Source organism: Aplidium turbinatum, chromosome 4 (assembly GCF_918807975.1).
Source record: "Aplidium turbinatum chromosome 4, kaAplTurb1.1, whole genome shotgun sequence".
NCBI lineage: Eukaryota > Metazoa > Chordata > Ascidiacea > Aplousobranchia > Polyclinidae > Aplidium > Aplidium turbinatum.
Window position 1 is genome coordinate 4,214,385 of NC_137475.1, and position 16,598 is coordinate 4,230,982.

Below are 16,598 nucleotides of genomic sequence, written 5' to 3' on the forward strand. Positions count from 1 at the left end.
CATTGACAGCAGTGACATCGATCATAATGTAAAATAGAGCTATCGGCCAACTTCTCGTCATTTTTTTGGAAGTGTATTTCCTAACCATTGTGTCAATAGTGTCGACTCCTCTTTTAGTGCTGTTGTAATGCAAGATTACTTCAAATGCAGCAGGCTTGGGGTCCATTGGACCCCACGGTACAAGATGCTGTTATTTTTTTCTATGCTACCAACTTTTGTTTGAGATCAATAATTATTACATTGTCCTAAAGATCAAGCATAGCTGTGAAAAGTCAAGGTATATCAATATCGCATCTGCTATATGTCCTGAGAAATCGCAGAGCGAAATTTGTTTTGGGGTCCATTGGACACCACGGTAGACAGAGGGTTAAACAACATTAAATTATTCCATCTGGCTTACTTGAACTGCCTGAGGAAGTATGCGATGATAAACGTCCCAAACATGAGCAGAGTGGACAGGAGTGCCGTGTTCGGTTCCCCCGTCACCTCCACAACTGAAAACAAGATGCTGATGTCAATAGAACGTTGAGAAATCTGATACAATAACCGCATTTGTAGTGTGGTAAGCGATTAGGGCATTTAAAAACGTTTTCAAAAATCTTTTGCTTTCAGACTTTAACTACAAGCTCCGAAAAAAAGGTAGTTGTCATTCTGCGCCCAATTATACTTTTTTATTGCATTGTTTATGTTGTTTCGTTATTGTTGCAAAGGTTTATTGTAAACATTTACATGAACTATCATGAAAACAAAACAATATAAAAATGACGTAAAACAGCATGACGTTTGTGACGCAACTATGACGCAGCATGATGTCTACTTCGCTTTATGAGGTTAGGCCTTCGCGGTGCTTGTGACGCAACTGTACGTGGAATCCTTATCAATGTCTTACTAACGACCATCATGGGCGGACACGGTGGTAAAACAAGAACATAATGAACTGTGTGGTAATGTTGCCTCACCATTAGCGCTGGTTGAGTTGGTGGTATTGTTCTGAGTCACATTGCCTCCAAACGAGCAGTTGTACAACCCGGATAACTCTGCTTCGTTTATGGGGACCGGGTAGGTAGCCTTCAATGGGTGGTCTCTGTATGTCTGCAATCAAAAACCAGTTTGATATCAAGTTAAATACAATAGAAAATATTGCATTCTAGAGCCATTTAACGTTGTATATCTTATCATAAAAGTAGGAAGACGGCAGATGTTTACTACACAGCCATCCTTGATGTCTTTCTCACATTGAGAGCTTGGAGCTCGCAGCAATGTTTTATTGTAGATAACAAGCAAAAACTGGTTCAAAACCTCGACAAAATACTGTATATAATACTGCACTGTAAATATGGGGTATATCATTCGCTATCTCCGCTTGCAGCAGATTGCGCATCAACATGGGTTACTTGACAGGGTTCCATGTGATTTTATGAGCCGCACTGCTTCCATGCTGGCTCAAGGCAGATTGGAAGAGGGTTATATGTCACCAGATTATTACCCGATTTATTCTCACTGCATTATGCAAGAAAGAACACAATCGGTACCATTTTTAAAGTCTTTGGTATGACCCGACCTGGAATCGAACACAGGGCTACCAGCACCAGAGCCGAAGACGATAACCCCTGATCCATGGGTGTAGGTGAGCCACAGTATACTTTACAGTAAATAGATCAAGAGATTTAACTTTTACAGCCTTCAAACTCATTTAGGCTGCAAAAAGCATCGTAATTTCTATGCAAACATGCGTTTAAATCTGGAAACCAGAACCAGCTCCATACTCACCCTCGCCAACTTGTTAAATGTTTCGAAAATGAAGATCAACGAAATCAGGACAGAGAATATTTCTTGAGTGAACCTGGTGACGTAACGGACAAGGAAAGAGCCCTCGAGCGCCACCACGATGATGCTAATAATAAAAATCCACAAGCCGATCCAAAACCGACAAGCCAGGTAAGGTAGGCCACTGGATACGGCAAACTGAAACGAGAGGTCAAAGGTCATATTTCAACGGTGATGACCATCTACAACAGTTAAATATCAACAGTTTCAACACCTGTCCACTTTGGCTCGATGTGATGGGAAAAAAAATCAATGTAAAAAAACGATTGATTTGCTGTTTGGGTAATAAGGTTCGTTCAGTGCGAGGAAAAAAAGATTCCTGCAATCCAGAAACAAAATGGCACATGCAAATTTACGTTGAATCAATGTAACCACGACATTGATATGCCGTAAAAACACGTAAATGAACAAGATTTACTTACAGTAAACACAGCTTCTTCAAACACCAGCAGGGGTCCAGTTGAACCCACCACAAGCAATGGCTGTCCAGAGAAGAGACCGAACAAACATCCAGATATGCAACATCCAAGAATCATCTCAGAGACACCGATGTACCCATCCGTTTTCTCTCCTGTGTCAACATCATATATACAAAGCGAGTGCTTTATTGTCTGTTGCTGTATTTTATCTCTTTATAAATCAACACATCAAGTGGTGAATTTTTTTTTTGCGGTGATCTGAACAAGAACAAAATTCAGAGCAGTCTATAACAATTTTTACACGACCAGGTGGAGTACCGAACCCACTAACGTTGGTACTAGCACTCTGTTACATGAAACCAGAGAAAATAGTAAATAACAATAGTAACAATTGGATCAAAATCTGCTTTGAAAATCGCAAATGACTGTAAATTAAAAAACAATGATAATAGCCTATTGGGTATCTGCGAAAAAAGAAATGGAAAACCATTTAAAACCGTAATATGACGATTTCTTAAGTTTTGTTGCTTATTTAGGTTAGAAATAGTATAAATTCTATCATCATCATTTTCAGCCTGTGGTAGCCCACTGCCAAGCGAAGGCCTTCCCCTTTTCTCGCCAATAATTTCATAGATCTAGTATTTTGAATCCAACTTAATCGCTTGGCAATTTAAAGACACGTAAAAGTCGCTCACCTAGCAACCCTCCGAACGTGATGACGGGCGACAGGGCGGCGAAATAGATGAAGATGATAGAAGCCAAGCATTGTAGATTGAACGCGTCGGTTACGTCACTCAAATATAGCGGATACCGCCGTTTGACGTCAGCTATTAAGCCACCGAAGCATCGCCTGGTACGCTGGAGCGGGTCCTTCTCCTCAGGCGGCGGCGAAAATCCATCTACTGCATTAACATGGTTAGAATAACGTTGCTTGAAAAATGTACAGTGATTTAGACATTGTGGCTTTCAGTTTTAAACCCAAGGTTCACAGTTCAATCCCCGGCTAGATGTTCTCGTCGAATGCACAAGGAAGGCACCACACAATGATGGCAAACACATTACGTTTCGCTGGCCATGTCACTGTGCATGTTCCACAGTAGCTGTCATACTTCTAATTAGTCATTAAACTTCCACTACCTATAGTAGCAATGTAGAATGTACTGTTCTAAATCACTTCTTACGCGACTTTGATGTAGAATTGACTTCATAAAATACCTTTTTCGATTGCTTTCCTCTTTTTTGCCCTTTGAGCAAGAATTTTTTGATATTTTGTGATATTTCGCAGAAGATCGGGATTTTCCAGCTGGCCAGGCGGAAGAACAATGGAATCATCCAGGAACTCGTTGATCGCGCATAGAAGATCGCTCCTCTTCTCAGCGGCGTATGCCACGATGCGAAATTCCTTGAAAAAAACGTCTATACTGTATTCTTCTGCGGCTTCAAAGACTCGGATATGACGCACAATCCCCAGTGTCGTGAATAAGCGTCGACAAAAGTGCAACAAGAACGTGCGACTTTACCTGACGCTGCTCTTGGGGGTAGAAGCATACAATCAAGGTGAGAATCGTCATTATCATCATCATCGCGATCATATCGGGCATTCAACGCGGAAACAGAAGCTTTAAGTCCGCTATCGTTGTTAATCAATTTCTGGCTTGCCTTTATTAAACGAACTCTTGGTGGCAAATAACCATGCGATATCAGAAGCCATATGTACACTTGTACAAATGTATAGTATGTCGGTAGCCGACTATGATATGAACGACATGCCAGGCTCACCAGAGAAAAGATAACCGTTTTTCGTTTGAGCATTTTCTTAGCGATGAAAACCAGAGTTTATTGCATTTTTATAAACCCAAAGTTTGGAGTATGATGAACATTTTTACAAATTATTTGATATATTAGAGATAATAACGGATAACTTAATATAGCAACTCAACAAAGATGCGATCATCATTATAATTGACTCCACTCTTCATACACTCACCTGATCCGCCATCAGGGTAGAGATGGATCTTCCAATCTCATGGTAATCAAATCCCACCTTGCTGGGACCCAACAGGATGAAGAGGAAGCGAACAGGGATGGGCAGGGCCACCACATTGTCCAGGTCTGTACCCGCGGCCAGCCGCACGAATGCCATTGTGGGTTGTTCCAGATACTCGACATTGCCTGGCAACGATGAAGATTTGCTAATGCATTTCAAAACGAGATATGAGAATAAACTTCACTGAATAAATTGAAGGGCTCAAAAAACCGTAAATTTAATGATATTTTGTTCGAACGAGCCTGTTCAACACCACTCAAGAGCACGGAGCTGCTTCTTGGCAGGACACAAAAAAACATGCCTGAAGGTGGACACAAAGATTGGCTACCCGTCCACTTAATCTGAATCTTTAACCAACGACGTAAGCCCGGATGTAATAAACTTTATTGAAAAGGGCATTAATGTCAAGATCGCTGTGAAAGAAACGACCAAGTGACTTCTATCATTAAAGTAGACTGAAATTACAAAGTGTGGTAAACGCCGTTTAAATAAAATAACGATGAAATAACACTTGTAACATCCTTTATTATTGGTTCGTTTTGAGGAGGTGATAAAATATAAAGTGGCAATGAGCGGGACATATAGCAAGAGTGATAGACAACAAATGAACCAAAATAACCACAGAATGGAAATCAAGATATGCGAAAAGAAATAGAGGGAGACCAAAAAAACGATGAGATGGCATTAAAGAAAAGATTGGCATCACCTGGAGAACAGTCAGACAGAATGATGAGGAAACATATGTGGAGGCCATCTGCTAGCAGTGGCATGACTGGTTGATGATGATGAATGATCGATAATTATAGACCTACCCACAAGAACCGCAGTAGCCTCCGCTCCTTCTGGAATCTTCTTCATGATCTTTATGTCTTTCGCAGATGGACTAGCGATGGACACACGAGGGTGGGTGATGCTATCCGTCTTCAAGGAGTTGTCAGCGTTCATACCACGCTGTGTGGGTCATATGATGATTAACAGGCTGGTGTGACAAAACAATCAACCACTGTCCTTTCTTTTAAAACATTTTAAAACGAATAAAACGGCGACTATTTGACTTGGCAACAAAAGTACTTGAAGATTTCGACGGTGTGCTAAAAGATAAGGTGACTTTCTGTATGTTGCGTTCATCATTAGTCAAGTCAATTTATTTTTTTCAACAAAATAAATTGACTTGACTTATATTTTTATATATTTTATTTTCATTGTTATAATATTTTCAATGAAACCACCGAATGGGTTCCACTAAATAAAAAACCACAGCGACTTACTTCAATGTCAACAGTTTCCGAAGTGTCCAGCAACGGCTTGACAACTTCCCCGTCGGCCGAGTTCGCTACAGCGTTCAATCTGGAGGCGTAGCTTTGGCTGAAGAAGCCACTGAAGCTAGCCCTCGATAGATTGTATTGCAGGCCCGTCTCCAACGTGTTGTGTCTGGGGAATCATGACGCAACTATCAAGGTTATGATGTACAAGGAGCAGATAAAGACAAAGTGATGACGTACAAATAGTGCCTACTCAATGGGCCAGGTTGACGGGTATCTCCATCTCAATTAATGAGTTGACAGATATTCAGTATTCACCCAAGACAGCTGAATCATTAAAATCAAACAAGGTTGCCTTCCGGAGGGTGGTTTCAAACAAGTTATTACCTGCATACTTCAAGCAACACCATAGCACAGCCATGTCACCTTATGAGTAAGACTCAGTTGTGACAGCACAATGCGATACAAGTTTCTCCATTACATAACAACACACAACACTATCAATATACTTTGTCGACAACACATTTCGTTTATTCTTTTGAGCAATGATGTCTAGAATCAAGGAATGTCAAACAACCAGCAGAGAGTAAGACGACTGCTTTTCCAAACTGTTTTAACTAGAAAGTTTTACGGTATCAAGGTTTATAAGCTTGGTGCAGTATTTAATTTAATATCTGGCAACACTTTTATTAAACGCAGAAACTCTACTCCCTGGTAGTTTTAAATCCTCTGCCTTCAGAAATCGCTGATCGTGAATACAAAGAAATTGCTGATTTTAAGACGTGAAAACAACGCAATATTTACGCAACTGGATGATACAATCATGACATGACTGCAGTTGCAATGACACATGAGTCGAGTAATCATATGATATACTGATGAAGTGAAACAAAGTAAATTGTGTCCTGATTGTCCACGTCACAGTTATAATAAATGATGCTACAAAATTGCGTTTCATGTTAAAGCGCGTGGCAAGGCAAAAAAGACAATTAAAGTATCAGAGAACAACTATAAGTAGGGGGCTTGAAGGATAAGCCCAGTGAGACACATTTAGATGGTTGGAACACGTTGTACGGAGAGATGAAGATGATGCCTGAAGAAGAATGATGTAATTGGAAGCTAGGAATCGAAAGCAAGGAAGGAAGAAAAGAAGATGGGAAATGTAGCAGAAGATCTTGAACTCGCAAGAGTGAAAGAAGAGGATGTTGTTGCTGAGGTAGTGACATGGAGGACTGCAATCTGCACCGGCGACCCTACTTGAAGTGGGAATAAAGCGAGTGTAGTTTGCTCATCATGGTGTCACAAAAAGATTGGAAAACATTGATTATTATCCTTCAATAGAAATCTTTAGGCGTTTCCAAGGTAATACAAGCACAATGCATGCTTGATCACTGAACCGAAACGTGCTTATGAGGTTCAAGAAAATCCCAGCTCACATTCATGAGGAATTGAAACTATAATACCAGTTCAAAAAAATGAAACAACTAAAGACATGCCCAATGGTTACCTTCCAGCGTGTTCCGCTTGGCTGCACACATAAACAACCGGTTGAGATCAGCTCGTTGCGCACGAGTGACGACAAGTGCATAGACAAAAGTCAAACTCACGTTGAGTGCAATTACTGTAGTTGGCTAGGGTTGTCGTGCGCAACGTGTTGGCAATATTGTTTATCGCTCGTAGACTGTGACGTAAGTTCAAGTGGCCTTACGTCACAATCGGTCAAGCTTTGAAAAGGTTGTGACTCTGGCTGTTTATTTGACAACAAATTGCGTCAGACTAAATGTCGATATTTGTAGTTACACAAGTCAAAACCACAATATCAGTGGATAACATCCATCCTAGTAACAAGCTTATTCCCTCACATTGTCGCTATATATCAGGGCACCCGTCGGTTAGCCACTGCTCAGTGTCATCGTCAACAGAGAGTAGTCCTTCCATACCATGGTAAAGCGAACAATCCTTAATTGATTATGTGGGCTGCTGTCTGCATTTCACTACATTCGCAGGCAGCACTCTAAGGTAGCACGCAATTAGCAACCTGAGGTCGGTTCGTTGACTGCTAGATCGCACTCAAGACACAAATGTACATAAAGAAACAAAAACACTAAATGCCTACTTGTGCTTGGACAGCAGTACATGGAGAATGCTCCCCTGATCTTCCCCTCGGATCTGGCCGGTCCTGACCATTTCATCAACCACAGCGTTTGCTACTTCAGTCAGGCTCCCGCTTTCCAAATCCAACATGACGGCCCCTGCGTGTGGAAAGCAAAATCTCAACCATTCCAGCTGTTGAAACTCCAAGTGATTAAGAAACCATCTTGCGAACCTTTTTCAATGGTTTTCCTCAGCTCCAGCAAACTGTGGAAGGATAGTGATGCCACACGAGGTTTTCCCCACATCTGGGACTCTTCAACATCCTCTTCAAATTTGATCCATCTTGCAGTTTCCTTCCACTCTCCGGACACAAGCTCATCCAGCTCCACAAAGACCTGGAGGAGCAAAAAAGTAATTATAAATATCGAAAAGGAGTTATTCCAAACAGTAAGTTGAAAGGCCAAGGTACATAAAACTGTTTAGAAGATGCGATGGAAATGGGCTCTGCACTTGGGGCAAATGCTGTTTTTTCTTTGTTGTCAAAAGTGTCTCTATTTTTCCTTTTTTTAACTTATCCATATTTTGTAAATTTTATTCATTTTTTTGTAAAGTGACAGAATAGTCATTGGCCAATGCAAAAACGCTTAAGAAGGGAAACAATACAACTTCTGTCAATAAGTGATCGCTTCAAAACAACATCTGTCCTGCTTACTTAAAGCTATGTAATTTACATATACAGGACAAGAATAACCATGGGGGGGTTTTACTTCCCAGGGCGAAGTTCTGTGACAAATCCTGACATAATCTACGAGCAATTACCTCGTGTGGTTTTCTGTCATAAACTTTCCTATCTTCCAATTCAGTCCGTATCTTCCTCTTTTTGACAGGCCGATGTAGCAAGTGTTTCCTTATGCCCCCTCTGTCGTCATATCTGTGGCCTGCAACCAACATAGTGGGCTGAAGGGTTGTTACATTCGATGCCGTTCTATTCACAATCATCAACAGATAGATTAAATCTGGACTGTCCGATCACCTAACGCTTGTGTGACGTCAGATGATTAGAATTGTTCAGTGTGAAACAAACCAACTTTTCATGGTTTATGTCATAGCATGTGACTAACTATTAGGCTTATTATTATTAGATTCAGGCTTTCATGATTGAATAGTTAGTTAGTACACGGTTTTCCGTCCTTTGTTCCCGGTATTGCAAGGATTGGACGTCAGCAAACTTCTATCGGGCTTGATGGCAGCTTTCCACACACTTCTATTTTGAATGTTGACCGCCACAAAATGTTGTTGACGGCCTCTTTTGTTGACGGCCTCTTTTGAAGACCGCTATCGCACCATCTCTTCTTTGGCCGTCTGCGTGGATTACGCTCTTCCACTTCCAACGACAGAACCTTCTTAGGCCAGTCGCTGGAAGTGGAAGGACGTAATCCACATGAATATGATTGCAAATATGTACAACTAGCACATACTTTTCATGGCTTCAATATCAGCATTCTCCAGACCATCCGCTTCCATCGTCACTTTCTGTTCCTTCTCATCTTCCAACTCCTGCATAAAACATGACGTCAGACCACCGAGAAACAAAATGTCCACTCACGAACAACCGATTTCAAATCTTAACGTTTCCTATTCAAAAACGGGTCATATTTGAAAGCCACCCAGACCATTATGGTCATATCAAATCTTATATGTGTTACTAACTTATGAAAACCGTCTCTCTCTCTCCATTTTGCTTCAAAAAGTCTGGCTTTCATGTCAAAGATCAGAAGTCGACCAGTCTAGTATTCAAAAACGACTGATATTTAAACTAATTTCATTACACGTCATAATTGACAATGCAATCGGACGGCAAAGCCATCCACTCCTCAAACAAACCTTGAGCCTGAGACCGGACATCCGACGTTGTATCTTCACTCCATGATGCTTCCTCCTGCGATGATGATGATGATGGTGTTTCTTCTTGAAATCTTCTCCAGTCTGGTTGTCCAACTGCACGATGCTGTCAAATGGAAATACGTCATAACTGCACAAACAAATCATTCGTGCATTCTCTCGTTGCGCGATTTCAACCATGTTTAGTTGTTTACAACTCTACGCGAAGCATTCGATGTCGGGTTATCACACCAGAACCTAAACATCTAGTTGTTGTTTTTATTTAAAAAAAAGATAGTTGAAGCTGTTTACCAAATCTGCACACTGAAGCGAGCGCCACCAACACAATAACACATACATCTTAAACAAAACAAATTTTTATTTCTACTCCCTTTAAATCATGATATACCCATTCAAATACCATGATAAATTTATCGAAAAGCTGAGCATTCAACATAATATCACTGCATATTAGTCGACAGTATGGCCGAGTGGTGAGACCGCGCATTTGGAGATCGAAAGAATGTCAGTTTAACAACCGCCCGAAGCCCACTGCAGATACTTTATGGCGTCATAAACAACACGCAATGGAGGTTAATTCTCTTTCCGACTCCCTCTTTAACTTAACAAACTCAGGTGCTTAATAATAAAATTGTAATCAAATTTCCAGGTTTACCTCTCAACTTTATCTTTTGCTTCATTGTCTGAATCTGACGAGCTGCTGCTGCTGTGACAGCTGTCCTCTTGGCTTCCCAGAGGAGACATCGTGTCCTTCTGTGCGTCGACAACTGCATCAACAAAACAAGGTACAATTTCTTTAGACGATGACAAAGCAAAAATACGGTGACAACGTAATTATTATCAAAATAAGAATGTAGTCACCTGGCAAGCCAGCGGCTGGGTTGGGAGTGTCGTCTGCTCCGACTGTGAACAAGACCTGAGGAGGAACATAGTTAGTTAGTTGGTTGAGGAACATTGTTAATCGTTGGGTTATCCTGTGAACAGTTCATGCTGAGAGGAATCATGTAGTGGCGGTGGCAGCGTCAAATGCACCTTTCAACATGTAGTGTTTATAGTCTTTTCTGAAACACATGTTCTACTGTAGATGCTAGATTAGTAATATGGAGACAAGGAAAGAACATACAGATGAAGAAGTGACGTCATTATTTGGTTCCCTATCAACTTTTCCCGTCACGAGAGATACTTTGGCACCACCATCGGCCACCTCTTCTCGCTCAAGAAAAGCCTGAAAAGTGAAGATGGCATTAAGGAATTGGTCTATGGGTGAAAAAATATCACTAGACTTCTAGAGAACGCAGAAACGTTTAGGAGCGAAACTCAAAGCACACAAACTCTGTTATCCCACATTTAAATTAGTCGAGCAGCGCTGGTTCGAGTCTCGGGGTGTGCGCTTGAGCAACGTATTCCAAGGACTGCTCTCCATATAGCGGCACCTAGTAGAGAAATAATTCATAGACACCAATTCACAAACAAACGGAAACTTCACTCTGTCAATCGGTGGCCGGACCTGTGTCAGTGGTTCAGAGCCTCTACTACAAGTATGCGAAACTGTCAGGAATAAGTTCTCAAAGAAGCTTTCTCGGCCCGAGGTTAAGGGCTCCCACAACCAATCAATCTGCGCGAAAACTTAAGTGGCAGTGGCAACGGGATAAATTTTGGTGATTCTTTTCATATTTTTATGGCTAGTGATTGAAGGTTTAGATTAAAAGAAGCCAATCTTCATGTCAACACTCCAGCGCGTCAGTGTCATGCCGAAAGCAAATTTCCATGACTTCTATAAGTATCGAACTGGCGTTCCTTCGAACTTCATGTGGGGTCTAACCACTCAGCTATGCTGTCAATAGCATAAGATTGGGACATCATTTTCAAATTAATTTTCATAACTATATCAAAGTAATTAGATTAAAAATTCGTTATTGAATTCATTCATGGAAATCAGTCAAGAAATATTTTCCGCGTTCTCTAAATTTAATTATTTCTCACTTCGTCCTTCCCACTTCTTTCGCTTTCTTTCTCTTTATTATCTTCCTCGCTTCTTTCGTCATCACTTCTGGTTGGACATAAACATAAACAACATATTGCTCAAGTTTTAATACAAAGATGGATACTTAGTTGAACCTCACTCCATGTACTAAGATAGGGCGAACGGGGCAAAAGATTTAGTTCACGAAAAAAAGGCATAAAATATTGGTTGTGGATTAAGTACACGCTCGAAAATGAGCACCACGAGATGATCTCATACTTCGGTCTCTGCAACTCGTCTCTCGGTGTGTCTTCCTCCTCATCAGGCTCCATCTCCTCCGGTATACCAGTCACACGATCCTCGGCATCAGTGAGTGATGTTCTCTCCTGAAGATGCAAAAACATGCTCTCACACAACCAAAGAACTTACTGTCAGCGCACGCCAATACAAAGAAAAATGAGCAATGTCTTCGGCGATGACAACCTGCTACTGACCACAACGCTTGAAGAGTCAAACACTTCTCGCGTCGAATTTATTATCAAACTTCATCATCTTACTGTTTTTTGTTTCTTTCTTTTCTTTTCCGCTTTATCTTCGTGTGGACTGATTGATTTCTTGCTTGCTGCAGATGGCTCTAGAGATCCCGATGAAGATGCCCGACGTCCCGGATGCTTGGAACTGACGGGAAATCGTTAGATTAGACTCAAATTGTTTGTAAATAGAAACGTTTGTCCAAATCAATATCATGGAATCGAAGGCAATGAGGGAAGAAAAACCTTACATCGCTTGCTTTGTGCTCCAAATTGATCCTGAATACCATTTTTATTTTCAGGGCAGAGCAATCATAGCACTTGAAACTTTGGAATAAGTAACAAATGTGTCAATTGAACTGTAAACATATTGACCCATGGTTCAGGACACTGCCTTCTGAGTATGCAAACATTGAAAGACTAACTGTAATTGAAAGACTAATTGAGGGTGGCTGCTTGACTAGTAGACCTTCCAGGTCACTTCCCAGCCACCCGTTGTAGTATTCACAGATTCTTTGTGATTGTTTGTACTATTTGACCTTGCTTGATGAATGTGTGTATTTATACTCGCAACAAAATAAACGCCAATGAATCAATAACTAGAAATAGAAACAATATGGCAAATTAGAGGTCAACTCCCAGAGAAGAAGATAGCGATTGGTTCAAACGAAATCGGACAAACCTTTTCTCGTGAAAAGCTTTCAAGTTGTTCACTGATTGGATAGTTTTCAAGTCACGTGACGACAGGTGCGTTGCCATTGGCTGGTTCATGTGCACGTGATGGCGACGATGTGCTAACAACAGATGATCACATAAGACTCGTAGACATAATAAGTGTCATTTTTTAAATCTATATCTCCCCTGACAGCAAAATCTGTCATTTTTACATTGATTCAACGTCTGCAGACGTTGAATCAATGTAAAAACGACAGATTTTGCTGTTGTGGTCAGGGTCGACCATTCAACCAGTAATCAGTGCTTTCTTCATATCAATTTAGCAGACGTTGCATCAATGTAACCAAAAATAATTTGCTAGTTGGATCATTACGACAATCTGAGTATTAAAATTTTGAATACATTGCACAATATCTGGGATTGAAAAACACTGTCAAGCTTTATTTTTCATGTTGTCCGTTGTATTTCCAAAGATAAATTACATTATGTAAAATGTAATCTTAGGTTTGTTTTATTCAAAAGGTTTATGGCAACAAGCTTCGATTAATAAATTTACAGTCGAACTTTAATTGAATGAGTGACGTCACAGACATCCGCGCACATAACTCAAGGACAACTTCGCTTCAAGGCGAATTAAATTCAATGAACGGCTATTAAAACCATATCTCTAAATTTATGAAGGGATATTGCTATGAGCGTTAAATACTGCTTGTGGAAGGAGGAACAGAATTCCTGGTCAAATATATTTGTTCATTTTATGTTAACTCAGTGGAAAACTTTAGCTCGTAAATACCACCACAGAAAGTAAATAATTCTGTCTTTACATTGCGTCAAGGTCAACACACTTTAATTCAATATAAAAATGACTGATTTGCTAGCTGGAACAAACTACCGTACTTTTGATAAAAACACGCACATTACAATCATACATAAAGAACAAGCTGCGCATAGTGAAAAAGAGCAACTAAAAGTGAATGCAGCCATGCCCATGACCTAGCCTAGAACATGACCTACTGTTCCAGTAGGCCGTGATGCAGCATTAAATGCCTTCAAAAAAAGCAGTAGCCGTAGTTTGTATTTAAAAACATTCTGCACATCAGAAGGAATACTTACAAGAGAAATCATTCTCGCTGTACTTGTGGTCGGGAGCATACGCTACAGGCTCATTCACTGCAGCTGGTCTGGAGAAGTCCAAGCGCAATTGGAAGGGTTCCTCCGTGGAAGGTTCTAAGAACAAATGTGGCTATCTATCAATATTGTTTCCTATATTTCGATGCGTCAAACGTTTACGAGTATACATAATGAGTTTCAAAGTGAATTTCAAGTTGAATAGGTATCTTTGTTTTGTTGCTTATTTAATCTTGTCTTATAACTAACTTTGAAGACTTTCCTGTAGAATTGTAGACTTTGCATAGTTATTTGAGTGTTTGTCAAAACAAACCCAAACATAATGTTGTCTGAACGTTGTTTCAACATCACAGTAAAATTAATTTTGTTTGTCACAGTAGAGAAAGCAACAATGCGACTCAGCACTTCATCGGCCAAGGGTAACAAAGAGTGGATTATCTTGCTAAGTGAGCACACACCAAAAACACGTAAACCGTAAAGACGTCACGCTTACGATCGATTAAGCAAACAACCACAACACAAATATAGTAGTAAATCATCTTTCATGGGACCCACTTTCGTCAAACACTTTCTCCATCTCTTCATTCAGCGATGTGTTCCTGTGCAGCAAGGGATTGTACATACCGGACCCCATACTGACATCTCTGCTTCCGCCTTCCACGAACGCCACTGTCCCCTAAACAAGTACGCTTTCTGCCATTAAAAAACATTTAAAAAGTTAAGAAAAAATATAGGCCCTGAAAGAAATTGTGAGAGCAATTTCCTTAAAAACAAATTCTACACAAAACATATGTTTCAAAAAATTTCAACCTATCCTGGAAAAAATTTTTTTATTGAATCAGAAATATTGAAAAATCTAGAAGTTGTGTCAAGTTTAAATAACCTGCGGCTAACATGGCTTAAGTTTTGTATCAAATTTGTGGGATGCCACTGGCTACCGTTTACAGGGATCGCATTATACATTCTATATTTCTATATTTAAAACCTGTCCTGTTCGCACACATGTTGTTGTAAATTTCGGTCAAATTAAAAACGAATGACGTAGCTAGTAGCACAGATGACCGAAACGCCTGTTACGCTTCAACCGAACGCCACAGGAGAAAAACAAATTCAATGCTGCAAAACCACCTTATTTTTCCGGCAACACAACGTTTAAACACATAAAACACATGGCACGTCGCTTATCAGAGATTTTGCAGCTACAGCGTTATAGTGTAAAAATGTGTGACATCACAGTGTCAAAACATCTACATGGCATAGAACAAACAGCACAGTTTTGTTCTCTGGTTTGACAAATGGGGTCGTTTGGTTCTGCTGGTTCAAAACAACCTTCAACAAAGCTATGCGACATTGCCGCATATTGACTAATTGTGACAATTTTGCATGACTAAGACACAAGGGTTGAGGCATTGCAAAGTCATTGAAAGTTGAGCAAGTCCTTTTTGCTTTCATTCAACTTTTGCAAACGTTAAATGAAAGCAAAAAAGGATTGAGTTGCTGGTTGAGAACTGAAACTCGATTGTTTTTATCCGCTGACCTAGCAAGCTTCCGTTTTCATACCGTTTCAGCATATATTGATGTTGAAATTATGCAAAAACTTTGCTGGCTGGAGAGACTGCTAGGAACGTGGCAGGAATGGACAGAAGTGCTTTTGAGCTTGAAAAAAGTGAACTGATGCGTTCGCACATGACCCAGCGTCAACTGCCATTACATTGTAACAGTATCATTCAATTGCTCAACAAGTGTCTAAGCAATATTTTATTCAATTTTGACTCATATGCTTCGATCAAGGAAACAACAAAATTGTAGTGAACTGGCGGAATCAAAATCCAACCCAACGATGCAGAAAGAAACAAAAAGTGTGTGAGTGAAACACAAGAAAACCTCAATTACGTTCAAAAAATTTATAAAAACCAAGCAACATTACCGGGTTCAAAATATCAAGTGTATGTTACTTGGCTTTATACGTTTGTTGCATAACAAGACAAACTACCAGAGTTTTAAAGAATTTAGTGTTTTTAAAAACCATAATAATGATATTCATATAATAATGATAAACAAAAAATGAATCATTGAAAGGAATATAATAATATTGTAAAAATAAAAACAGGTAGATCTATCCATAGCAAGAAAATGAAATGGAGTCAAACCCACAACAATGCTTGATATGAACGGCTCGGTTACATGTCTTGCAATGCAAAGGAATTTATTTTCACACGAGTCAGTTCAAATAGCTAAAAATCGACTGATTCGTGTGAAATCATCTTCAGTTAAGCTTAACTGAATCGATTTTGAGCTATTTATGATTGAGCTGACTGCTGCGAAAATAAATTCCTTTGCATTTTATCCATAGCATCAAGATGTTGCCAAGTGTAATTTCGAAATAAAGTTGGTATTTCCAACAAAATGAAACTTCAAAAACATGATGATAATAATATTGATCTTGTATAACATATCGCACATAAAAAAGAGTTAAATTTAATCAAGATAAAGCTACGAAGGTTATGAGCACTTGCATGAACCTTTGAACTTTGCAGAAGATTGTTAAAAAATACTCAAAAGGCACAAAGCAATCATGGATTCCCACACTTTGTTTGCGGAACTGCCTGGAAACGTGGCTTGGCTGCCTAGTTCAACAAAACTAAACAAAATGAAAGCTCAATAATCTGTCGCAGGCTTGATATCAAAGACAAATAACCGTAAAAAAATTAATTCTTAAAGTTGGTTAAAGGTTAAAAACTTACATGAGCC

At 39.8% G+C, this 16,598-nt stretch overlaps 1 protein-coding gene across 2 annotated transcripts in view; it reads right to left on the minus strand.

Moving 5' to 3' along the window:
• LOC145768589 (band 3 anion transport protein-like) overlaps positions 1 to 16,598 on the minus strand; it is a 34,595-nt gene that overhangs the window by 11,161 nt on the left and 6,836 nt on the right. The window contains exons 5-28 of one of the 2 annotated variants that reach the window (XM_082580117.1): positions 14,403 to 14,523; positions 13,833 to 13,946; positions 12,727 to 12,838; positions 12,072 to 12,192; positions 11,794 to 11,900; positions 11,535 to 11,601; positions 10,675 to 10,776; positions 10,413 to 10,467; positions 10,207 to 10,318; positions 9,534 to 9,657; positions 9,128 to 9,206; positions 8,469 to 8,587; positions 7,882 to 8,044; positions 7,672 to 7,807; positions 7,063 to 7,083; positions 5,562 to 5,724; positions 5,106 to 5,244; positions 4,234 to 4,418; positions 3,462 to 3,648; positions 2,942 to 3,148; positions 2,250 to 2,398; positions 1,771 to 1,965; positions 960 to 1,092; positions 401 to 494 (exon numbers count right to left, since the gene is read on the minus strand). In XM_082580117.1, coding sequence (XP_082436243.1) covers positions 401 to 494; positions 960 to 1,092; positions 1,771 to 1,965; positions 2,250 to 2,398; positions 2,942 to 3,148; positions 3,462 to 3,648; positions 4,234 to 4,418; positions 5,106 to 5,244; positions 5,562 to 5,724; positions 7,063 to 7,083; positions 7,672 to 7,807; positions 7,882 to 8,044; positions 8,469 to 8,587; positions 9,128 to 9,206; positions 9,534 to 9,657; positions 10,207 to 10,318; positions 10,413 to 10,467; positions 10,675 to 10,776; positions 11,535 to 11,601; positions 11,794 to 11,900; positions 12,072 to 12,192; positions 12,727 to 12,838; positions 13,833 to 13,946; positions 14,403 to 14,523 — 3,005 coding nt within the window. The remainder of the gene's footprint in view (positions 1 to 400; positions 495 to 959; positions 1,093 to 1,770; positions 1,966 to 2,249; positions 2,399 to 2,941; positions 3,149 to 3,461; positions 3,649 to 4,233; positions 4,419 to 5,105; positions 5,245 to 5,561; positions 5,725 to 7,062; positions 7,084 to 7,671; positions 7,808 to 7,881; positions 8,045 to 8,468; positions 8,588 to 9,127; positions 9,207 to 9,533; positions 9,658 to 10,206; positions 10,319 to 10,412; positions 10,468 to 10,674; positions 10,777 to 11,534; positions 11,602 to 11,793; positions 11,901 to 12,071; positions 12,193 to 12,726; positions 12,839 to 13,832; positions 13,947 to 14,402; positions 14,524 to 16,598) is intronic. The other variant, XM_082580118.1, reaches the window with a different exon arrangement.